General features: G+C 39.6%; 1 protein-coding gene across 1 annotated transcript in view; it reads right to left on the bottom strand.

Moving 5' to 3' along the window:
- Positions 1-758: 758 nt before the first annotated feature.
- The window catches only part of slc5a9 (solute carrier family 5 member 9), a 33,219-nt gene continuing 22,049 nt past the window's right edge, over positions 759-11,928 (bottom strand). The window contains exons 7-14 of the mRNA XM_033028557.1: positions 11,581-11,786; positions 10,055-10,190; positions 9,166-9,273; positions 8,277-8,427; positions 5,790-5,958; positions 4,828-5,043; positions 2,695-2,845; positions 759-1,199 (exon numbers count right to left, since the gene is read on the bottom strand). Of these exons, the coding sequence (XP_032884448.1) occupies positions 994-1,199; positions 2,695-2,845; positions 4,828-5,043; positions 5,790-5,958; positions 8,277-8,427; positions 9,166-9,273; positions 10,055-10,190; positions 11,581-11,786 (1,343 nt within the window). The 3' untranslated portion in view covers positions 759-993. The remainder of the gene's footprint in view (positions 1,200-2,694; positions 2,846-4,827; positions 5,044-5,789; positions 5,959-8,276; positions 8,428-9,165; positions 9,274-10,054; positions 10,191-11,580; positions 11,787-11,928) is intronic.

Raw genomic sequence — 11,928 nt, 5'->3', positions numbered from 1 at the left:
TGGTGGAAGTGAACAACCAGCGACCAGCGCCCGCTGTGAGTCCCCACCACACCGCCAGCTCCAGCCCCTACCCCTCTTGTCCCCCTTGCTGGCTCCTGCCCCCATCCCCGTGATACCCCCCTCTCCCCCATGGCTCTTCCCCCATCTTTTCTCCAATCTCTCACAGCCCCTCCCACACCCCCCCCCCCGCCCGCACACACCGCCACCCCCACACCCCCCACCCTCACACCCTCACAACCCCCAGTTCCCCCCCCCCCCCCCATCCCACCCACACCCCCCCTCCCAAACACACACCCCTCCCACACACACCATGCTTTCCGTGTCTGGGACCCAACGGGTCCCACTTAGTCTAGTATATAACTAAAACTCTCATCTTGTTATCTTCTGGTTTGCATTTTTTAAATTTGCGCAAAAACAGTACATGATAGCGCTATGATTTTTTGCCACCTTACTCATCATTCTCCTGCAAGAGCAACAAGTTTGTTCCGATCGGTGGTATATTTAAAAAGTTATAACGATTTAAAAATCTTTTAAAATGCGCAAGCGCAGATTGGTCTCGTCTCCTCTCCTGTCAGTCATCGCCGGGACGGCGACGCCTCTTCCTGCACCATAGCAGCACTGATTGAATATTTCTCCAGCGGATGTGGCCAAAGTGCTTTATTAGGAAAAGTAAGTGTTCAGAAAAATAACAGATTGAACAGGACAAGAAATTAAAATAATACTTAAGATTAGAACATAAAATGAAAGAACGGAGAGAATGAGTGGAATTGGTATTTATTTTCTGTTCAATATGTTAACTGAGTTACTCTTGCAATGAGATTATCATTGTTCTTGCAACATTGGTGCTTATTTGATCATTATGTTACCTGTATTCTTACTTGGTAATAATACAAATGTTGTTACCAATGTAATTTTGGCAATTAACTTACGGTTACAAACAAGTGTTTCACTAGAGGTACAAAACTAGTCCAAAAGTAATCAGGGTGACAACAATTATCCAAAATATCCCCAACAGAAGACATTAACTGCCAGTAGGATTAAAGCATTAATATTGCACATATTTTTCCATAAAGGTTCTTCTTCAATGCTTGTTAAGCCTTCCTGTATGGCATAATTTTCTTCTTCTGTGAGTTCAGGTTCCTCATGTGTTGACAGGCCACAGAGCCAAAAACATGTTTTCTTCCACCAAGAAAGTGCCACTGTTTCAACAGAAGTACATAAAAATCAAATGAAGCAACAGTATCAAAGGTGAGAAACATTTTTTTGGTATCAGCGAAGGATAGGACACAGACTTCTCGTAGACAACAAGAAATGGTGGATGTGCATTTGCCTTTACTAAACAAGGCCCTCAGTGTATTCTGGATTATCTAATAAAGCCAGATAAGGCAGATAGACTCTGCCACTGGTGGGAAAGGAGGAGCTTGATGTGGTGGCCAGCAGTCACTGGAGACAAGGCTCTGGTGAACAGACACCAACATATACTTATAAGAGGACACAAGCAAAGATGCCCATCAGTTTGCATGCTCATGGGTGAGCTCAGGCATAGATGCTCTTGCTTCCTTCCCACGCCCATCTTCCAATTGACCCCACTCACACATGATCCTCATTCACCCTAATATTTCTTCTGTCTATATGCCACTCATCACTAACCTCCACCCCCTCATCCCCTCCTCAGTCATTCTCCCTCCAGCTGTCTCACATCCACCCTCCTTTATCACATCCATCCTCCAACTCTGCTGATTGGTTTCCTCCTTTCTTCTCTACACATGGCAATCCTCTCCCTTCTCTTTCATCTGGTCTTCCATTCTCCACTTTGCACACTTATATTCCATCTATCTTATGTTCGCCAAGCAGATGATTTTAATTGTGGATTAATTAACAGAGTATATATATCCCTTGTGGTCTGGATCACTGATTCACCAACAACCATCCCCATGCCCACCCCATCTACCAAACACAGTTTAATGAAGAAGACTGAGGAGAGGGTGAATAAGAGAAAGTGTGCCACAATATGTAGCAACAAATTCAAGGGCTTGTCCCACTTAGACGATTTTTTAGGTGACTAGGCTGTCGCCACATGGTCGCCAGGATGTCGCCTGTATGGTCGTGAGTAATCTCCTCAGTCGCCCAAAGAGTCGTTTCATCTTTCTGGTCGTCGCTGGATTTTCAACATGTTGAAAAATTTTCGGAGACAGTTGGCATATGAGAGTAGACTCCTCCTGACATAGGTGCTGTCGTAGTTGTCGCCAGGTTAATGTAGGTTGTAGCCAGGTGATGTAGGTTGTCGCCGGTGCTGACTTCGTTTTTTTTGTTGTTAAAGTAATGATTCTATTTCAAATTTTATGTCGAAGGGGTGTCCAGTCACCATTTTATGGCGACCTGCTACGACTTTGACAGTCACCGGCAGTCGCCTAAAAATAGCCTAAATGGGACAGGCCCTTCAATATATATATGATCTATTCAAAGGGTAAATGCTTTGTATTCTTCAGGATAATGCTGAATCCTATTCACTCAGCAATGACATTTTGTGTTTAGATTGTGGTATTGTAGGCAGTATGCATGTCAAATGAAGATGGAGCACATGCATATCCTATTATAAAGGAAAATACTGGGGATATGCAACAAATCAAACAGCATCTATGCAAAAAGAAACAAAGTTAACATTTCAGCCAATATCCTCCATCACTTCTCTACCTGTTTCTTGCAGCCCATCATCCTCTGTAATAGATAATAATTCAGCATTTCTGTCAACGGATTCAGAGATTGTCTTTGGCTGGCTCCAGTTATTGTTCAAGTGATTCTTAGGAATTTTAATGTTTCTAGTCCACCATGTTAGTCGAATCAGCTTTGAAAATATAAATAATATTTTTACTTATTTATGAACTGCAGAGATATGTAAACTATTTATGTACAATTGCCAACATTACAAAATAGCAAAAAGACAGACTTGTATGCTGTAACATCATAGACAAAGTACTGGCGAAATAGTAGTGCAGTAAAACAAAGGGGTTGTTTTGCCTCCTGATAATGGGGGAAGGAGATCAATGGGGAGAAGGGTGACACGAAAGATGCTAGAATCTGGAGCAAAAAAGGGAGAGGTGTTGGAGAAACACGGCAGGTTAGGCAGCATTTGCAGAGGAAAATGGACAGTTGACATTTTGACTCTTCATCTGGACTGATGATAGTCTCGATCTAAAATGTTGTTCCTTTGTTTAAGAAGTTAGGGAGAAGTGTAGGAAGGAACTGCAGATGCTGGTTTAACCGAAGATAGACACAAAATGCTGGAGTAACTCAGCGGGACAGGCAGCATCTCTAGATAGAAGGATTGGGTGAAGAAGGGTCTCGACCCGAAACGTCACCCATTCCGTCTATCCAGAGATGCTGCCTGTTCCACTGAGTTACTCCAGCATTTTGTGTCTTAGATAGCGAGAATCTAGGGAATTATAGGCTGTCGAACCTCACATCAGTGGTAGGAGAGCTATTGGAGTAGATACTTCAGGATATAATTTACTCCCATTTGGAAGAGAATGGGTTAATTAAGGCAGGTCAGCATAGCTTTGTACATGGCAGGTCGTGTATTACTGCCTCAATCAAGTTTGTTGTGTGTTTGTTTGGTGACAAAGGGATCGATGAGGGTAGGGCGGTGGATGTTGCCGACATGGATTTTAGTAAGGCTTTTGATAAAGTTCTTCATGGTAGGCTGATCCAGAAGATTATGATACATGGGATTAACAGTGACCTAGTCATATGGATTTAGCACTGGCTGACTGACAAAAGACAGAGGGTTGTGATGGTAGCATAATACTCAGGGTGGAGGTCTGTGCCCAGTGGCGTTCTGCAGGGTTCTGTGTTGGGACCTTTGTTATTTTTGATATTTATAAATGACTTGGATGTAAACGTAGACAAGTTGATTAGTAAGTTTGCAGATGACACCAAGATTGCTGGTGCCACTGACTGTGAGGATGGCTGTCAGAGTATACAGCGGGATATAGATCAACTACAAATGAGTGGAGAAACGGCAGATGGAGTTTAATCTAAGCAAGTGAGAGTTGTTTATCCCTTGGGACATAAAATGTAAAGCAAAAATATATAATTAATGGCATTACCCTTAACAGCATTGATTTATAGAGGGATCTTGGAATTCAAGTCCATACTTCCAGAAAGTGGCAACACAAGTAGAATAATAAGGAAGGCTTATTGTATGCTTATGCTTAATGGCATGCTTAATGGTCTGGGTATTGAACATAAGAGTCAATAAGTCATGATGCATCTTTATAGGACTTTGGTTAGGCTGCATTTGGAGAATTGCATGCAGTTCTAGTTGCCCCATTACAGAAGGATATGTAGGCTTTGGAAAGGGTATAGAGGTTTACCAGAATAATGCCTGGATTAGAGAGTATTAGCAACAGGGAGAGGTTGGACAGACATAGATTGTTTTCTATGGAATACTGGAGGTTGCAGGGAGACCTGTTAGAAGTAAATAAAATTATGAGAAACAGATAGGGTAGACAGTCAGAACCTATTTTCCAGGATGGAAATACTAGAGGGCATAGCTTTAAAGTGAGAGAAGAAATGTTTAAGGGAGATGTGCGGGAACCCCTCAGCCGCACCTGCACAGTTGGGGGCTATGGGTCAGTGGTGGAATATTGCCTTGGGGGATGGGGTCAACGGGTCCGCACCTGGTCTAGTATTATCATAAAAACAAACACATTCTAGGGAATTCCAAGCAGAACCTAAAAATACCTAAAATTAACTTTGCTTACAAGAACAAAAAAAATGCATTTTTTCCCCCAAAGATCTACTACAATACTCATGCCTATCACTTACATTTTCTTTCTGGATTGCAGGAGTCATCAGGCTGATGACAGTGATAACAATTGCACTTATTCCACATAGGATCAAAGCAAAGTAAAGGTAATGCACGTCCTTGAGGAAAGGAGGCCTCTTATCCTCTTCACCACATGATGGCGCTCCATAAACAAACTCCATGACCATTCGAACGAGACCCAGGATCAGCCCGACCATCAATCCCCAGAAAGCACCCTAAGGCACACGTAAATAGTCCCGTCATGATGGTTAACCACATGATATTCCCCAGCAAAGAAAATTCATGATCTATGTATAACATTCACAGTGTAGGAAGGAACTGCAGATGCTGGTTTACACCAAAGATAGACACAAAATGCTAGAGTAACTCAACGGTCAGGCAGCATATCTGCAGAAAAGGAGTCTGAAGAAGGGTCTTGACCCAAAACGTCACCTATTTCTTTTCTCCAGAGATGCTGCTTGACCCGCTGAGTTACTCCAGCATTTTGTGTCTATAACATTTGCAGCACTTGTCACATTCAATATAAAATTTCCATTCAGAGAGCAGGATAAAACATTATAGTACAAAAGTAACTAAAAAATATACTTGTAGAAATTCAGAAAAATGGGACAGTGTTGAACCAATAATATTTAATCATGGACAAATAATAGCCACTTACTGTAGCAGAACCACGGAAGGTTAAATGAGTTTATAGATTGGATCCTAGCCTATGGAGTGGGGACAATGCTAATTTGGAATATTTCTGATTGCAGTGTTCTGTCATTAGAAGGGTTCCAAGGGAAGAAACTTGCCCCTTCAGCAACCTAAATTACTTTGATCAATTTTTGTCAAAAACAGTTTACATTTATACATTTTGAAATGCATCATCCATAAAGATTTGATTCTAGTTTCAGCAGAATTTCAACATTAATGAGGTATTAAATGACTGTAATTTTAAGAGCTCTCACTGGTACGTTCTCACCGGCTCATTGACTCTTGTCCAGAATATTGCCATAATGAAAAGTGCGGTGATTGGTGGTGCTAAGTAGCTGGTAACAGACTGGATGTAGTCAAAAAGCTGTCCACTGTTAGCTCTCTGGATAATAGGGATCCACACTATACTGACGGCAACTAGGAAAATAATAAATACCCTGCCAAAAGAAAAAAAAACAAGAAAAAGTTAATGAGAATGCTTTATTTCTCCTGCTGGAATAAAATAACAGATAAGAATGAAGAAACAATATTAGGCCACATCTTCTGAATTGGGCTTTATAAAACATCTAGATGTTCTCAGCTATATGTCCATTCAACCACTTTTATTTTTAAAAACTTTCCCAACATTGAGAAATTCTTGTCATAAGCAACAAAATGTTTATTTAATAATTCAGTACGAGAGCTGTTCACTCCTGTAGTCGTTTTTTTTTAAAATGATTGTATTAATTGCTCAAATAATTGTCCATAAATCCCTAAATAATCAAAGTAAGCAGAGAGATTTACAACATGAACTTCTATTTATTCAGGTATTTAAAATTTTAAATCTCAAGGTGCCCCCACAGAATAAACATAAGTAAATTAGCATTGACCAAATAAAGAGATTAAGAAAATTACCAAGAGGTTTATTGATAACATTAAGAAGTTAAATTCAGTTGAAATAAGTTAATTTGGAATAAAATGCTGTTATCAGAAAGTAATCACAAGGCTATTGATTTGGTGTTAAATTCAATTGATTCATTATGTCCTATAGGAAACCAAATGTCTGTAGAGAACAGAAGCAGGTGTACCTATAAATGAAGCACCAACCTGGTCAAATTCATGCTAACCACTGGAACCAATAGCACTTATAAAACTCATTAGAAATCCAATTTTAATTGTATTTAATTTTCTTGTCATTTGAACCTTTCAACATATAGAGCAGGCCTTCCTTAAAGGTGAAAGATATTAGGTCATGTTTTTAATATCACCCAATTTTCCTCCCACCAAAATTTAGTTTAGTTTAGAGATACAGCATGGAATAGGCCCTTCTGCCCATTGAGTCTAAGCCGACCATCGAATAACCTAGTTGACACAAGTTCTATGTAATCTCACTTTCACATCTACTCCCTACATACTCAGGGCAATTTACTGAGGCCAATAACCTACAAACCCACACGTCTTCGGGACATGGGAGAAAACCGGAGCACCCGGAACAAACCCATGCAGTCACAGTTAGAACGTGCAAACTCTAAATAGACCTATGTGGTCACAGGGATAATGTGCTACCTCCATCCAGACAGCACCCGAGATTACTGTGAGGCAGTAGCTCTACCAGCTGCGCCACTATGCAGTCCTTGATGTTTTTGATGAAGAGTTCACAATTCTAAAGGTAATTCTGTAAATTTAAGGGAATCATCTTTTAGGTGGGTTTAGGATAAATATTGTTAAGGGAAAAATATTGACACAGGAAAATGCAACCAGATAAGCGGCATGCTCTTCAATAGCTTGTTCATAGTACTTTTCAACTTGTATCTTTCTTATACACCTAATGGATATTAGACCATGTTTATATCCATATTGTATCCATATCTAATGGATACGCATCACATAATACCCTTAGGAAACAGGCCAAGTTTTGGACCAGAGCTGACTATTATTGTTCTTCAACCTGTCCAAGCATTACTTTACATGGTTACGTGGCAACAGATGGTAGAATTCTCTGCTGATCTGGACGATTATAAGGTGGATTACCGCAGTCATCCCCAGATGTCCCCATCCTGACAAATGCAGCCAAGCAAGCAACCCTAATCACCTTGGAATACCTTTTCTCTTGCAATATCATGGAAAGTAAGACATTGCCAGGATTGAAAAGTTTCTTATGAAACCTCTAGTGTAATGATTCGTAAAACATTTACATATCCTTGTGACAAGATTGGGATGATTGGCCTTACTGCTGTACAAAAGAGAAGTATCAAATTCACGTTATAGGAGTAGAATTAGGCCATTTGGCCCATCGAGTCTACTCCACCATTTAATCATGGCTGATCTCTGCCTCCTAATCCCACGTTCCTGCTTTCTCTCCATAACCCTTGACACCCGGTCTGCCAAGGTGAAGTTCAATACCCTCATCTGAGATGAGGGAAATAAATGAACATAGAAGAAAACAGAGCATGACAGCCTAGTATGTATCTATTGGAAATGGAAATCTGCAGATTCTATAAAGGACAGCTGGTTTGTAATGGAGAAATTTGAAAATCTATCCATTATTTTTTAGATGCACCTTTGGAGCCTCTTCCATGTACACCATTTTGAATACGGCAATAAAGATCCTAGCTGACTTTCTCAATCATGGTGCACAACAAGTAACCCCCAAACAATGCAGTAGGTTGGTGACTTCTACTTATGTTTATCCCACTACATGTGATAGGGTGGATGGAGAACAGAAATAATCCCTTTAACTTTCGTTGGTATATGTCTTGTTAAAATACAACGGTACCTGCCAACAATCATCAATTCTTGTTCAGTGGCATTTCTGCGAACCCGGTGCCAGATATCCAAGGTGAAGAGTGTGCTGCTGCTGTTAAATATTGAGGTGAGTGAACTCATTAGAGCAGCCATCATTACTGCTATCATAAGGCCCCTCAACCCTGGTTCAAAATAAACATAGAAAATACGAGCAGTTATATAAAGGTCTCAGCAGGTGAAGGATGATGGAAAAGGAGACAATATCCACAGTTTCTGTAATTTCCCTATAATTTAAATTGATACCATTGACAATTGTTCGAGTAACATCAAATGTAAAGGATCAAATCACATGTCTAATTATATGGAGGAATTTATTCGTTGGAGTTAAATATAAGAAATCCATCTATCTCTGACACTTGATAGACACAAAATGCTGGAGACTCTGGAGAGAAGGAATGGGTAATGTTTCGGGTAGAGACCTTTCTTCGGAATAGAGTCAGGGTTAGGGGTGGCTAGGTCACATTACAGGTTGGGACCTTTCTCCAGATATGCCGCCTGGTCTGCTGAGTTACTTGAACATGTTGTGTCTCTTTGGTAAATCAGTTTCTGCAGTTCCTTGTTACTACATTTTGAATGGAGACAAGGCAGCTCCTCATTTGTCACTTGGGTTTGCAGTGAATTACATCTATGACAACTTTAGTGGTTTGCCTGGCTGATCCATGCTGGAAAATTGGCACTTAGGCAAATAACTGGCGGGTAAAATAAATTAGTGAAGAGCTGGGCTAATAATGCCTGCTGACAACAATCAGGTAGATAGACCCAGAGAGGATGACAAAAAACTTAGCAGTGGGCAAAGATTAGATGCACTGTTCATAAAATTGCAAACTAAAACCAATAGATAATAATAAATACGGTCTCACCTACAGGCATAAGTTCCACTACCAGTTTGGGGTATGCAATGTTTGAACATCCTACTCTGGCTCCACAGACAGACTCACAAACATCTGGATCCACACAGCCCACCTCATCTGGAAATGTTCAAAGTAAATTAATAACAAAGAAAATAACTTCAAGAATTCAGGTGAAAACATTCTATACATCTGTTGGGGCTGGCGTGTTAAATGCCATGGTTATCCGGCATCTGGTATTTTCACAGAAGTTGCTGTACTTGATTTTTTTTTTTTTGCCATCGTAGAACTAATGAAGGCATTGTTATTCATTATGCCATGTTTTTTTATTCATAAGGTTTAATGTACTGAGATACAGTGAAAAGCTTTGTTTTGCATGTTATCTAAATACCTCAGCTATTCTATACGTAGATAGAATCAGTTCAAACTAAAGAACAATAGAGAGAAACATAGAAAATAGGTGCAGGAGTAGGCTATTCGGCCCTTCGAGCCAGCACTGCTGGCCACCACAGCCATTCAATATGATCATGGCTGATCATCCTAAATCAGTACCCAGTTTCTGCTTTCTCCCCGTATCCCTTGATTTTGATGGCCCTATATCTAACAGCTAAGAGCTAGGTCAAAGGGGAAGATACTATATTTTGCACTCTGTTCCTTAGACAAAGTCCAATTCCTCATGGGGTAGAGGTGAATTGAATAGTACCTAGCTTATGGAAGGACCATTCAGATGCCTGATAACAGAGGGGAAGAAAATAATGTACTGACTGTATAGTTAGCACATAATTAATGTATTAAATAAATATTTAATTAATCTTCCATTGTCAAATTATCAAAGCAAGGCTTACAGACCATTTGCATAATGGGCTTGTACCAAGACCTCATGAATACAAGTTGTACACACCTGGGTACAGTGCTCTACTGATCATGCCTGGCCAGACAATGAAGAACATGGGTAACATCTTCAGATAACCTCCCAAAACCGATCCTCCCTTGGCATGAGAAAGACTTTTTGCTGAAAGGGACCTCTGTACGATTACCTAATTAAAATAAATAACTATATAAATTAAATATCAATGCATCTTAAGTCATTAGGATCTGTTATCAACAAACAATCAGCATTTCTACAGTGAGGTGATTTCTAGCGACATTCATCTGATTCTTGTTTAGATATTGGTTTGACAAACATAAGTTGAGATAGCCAGGTAAAAAGTTTATGGTGTTAGGGTAAATGTTAGTAAGTCTTAGGACATGTACATAAGATTCTGCTCTTAGATCCAGTGCTATGTTAGACTGGGTGTAGGCTTTTCTTTGAATGGAGACTGAAGGGCTGCAAGGAGGAAAGGAGAGTAACATGTATTATGTATTTGTTTGTCATTTGTATATTTTTTAATTCATTATTTAAAACTGCTTTAAAGCTTTTTAGTTGATTTCATGTCAAAACCATTGAAACAGACCAACAGGTTTGACAGATAATAAATCCAGCAGAGGCGTCTGACAAGCTGTCAATGACTTCCAAAGGAGGTTCAACTGCAGGTCTTGCACTTTCTCACTCTATCATGATTTCTGAGGTCTTTCCACCATTCAGGAGCTCAGTACTTGGCTCTTGGCCTGAAATCAATCTTCCAGAACCAGAGTTTGGGGAATGGGGAATGTACCGTAAATGGTGAGTTAGGACATTAAATCTACATTAACCAACAGCTTGAAAGTGTTTCTTTTGTAATGGTTTGCTATAACTACCTTTAGGACACTGATATGTTGACTTCCACATTATATCATAGATTCTAATAATACATGCTCTGAATAAATCAGTTTGAAATGACTCTGCTGTTCCAGGCATTAATCCAATTAATGTAAATAGCTTAGCATTTCCACTCTCAGCTAATAAAAAGAAAAAAGTCAGAGGCACCAATAATCATTTCACATCAGGGTCAGTAGGCCTGTAATTACTGTTGGCAATAATATTGGGCACATACTTAACATTTTTAATACATACTTGTTGTGATAAAAGAGAAATCTGGTACACATTAATTCACCATTTATCTGCTATTATTACTAACATTTGTTGCTAGCCTAATAACTAGTCACATACAAGTCCAAATTACTATTAATAACAACAGTGATTCAACACAATGCAGAATCTGATTTGTTTAGAACGTGTCTCTTTCGGATAAACAACACTTCAGTCTTAAAATAATCCTTAGGGTCAGAGAGGTATGGGAACTCATTGGTCTGTAATATTATGAATGGACACTTTAAGTACGTGTCCATAAAAAGAGGAAATAAAAATCTGGTTAAAATGTGAAATGGGAACAAAATTGCATAATTAACGACTATAATGATAGTTAGATATCCAACCAAATGGATGTTCAATCATTTTCATTGTTGTTACATGTTCCATGTTGATGTCCTTAGGCTATTGAGATTTACCTGATCAGTACACCAACACCATGTGGCAAGCACAGTGAGTCCAAATATGAGTCCAGGCCAAGGTATATCACCACTGACTGGATCTCGAAACACGTGGAAAGCATCAGCACGTGGAATGTGACATGAAGTGTTTTCCACAGTGATGTTGGGAATTGCTTGGAAGTACTTCTCTTCCAACCCTGAATACCAACCAACTTTGTTTAAACCTGAAATCAAAATGTGTAGATTTTACTTCCATATGTCAAGTAAACTTTTATAACTAGTTAATTCGTAAATTCCACAGGACAGTCACAACAAAGAGTATTGCTTCATAATACCTGGAATGTTTATTGCATTATGTACTATTTT

This window comes from Amblyraja radiata, chromosome 10, assembly GCF_010909765.2.
Source record: "Amblyraja radiata isolate CabotCenter1 chromosome 10, sAmbRad1.1.pri, whole genome shotgun sequence".
Taxonomy (NCBI): Eukaryota; Metazoa; Chordata; class Chondrichthyes; order Rajiformes; family Rajidae; genus Amblyraja; species Amblyraja radiata.
This window is presented reverse-complemented; position numbering and strand designations above follow the sequence as displayed.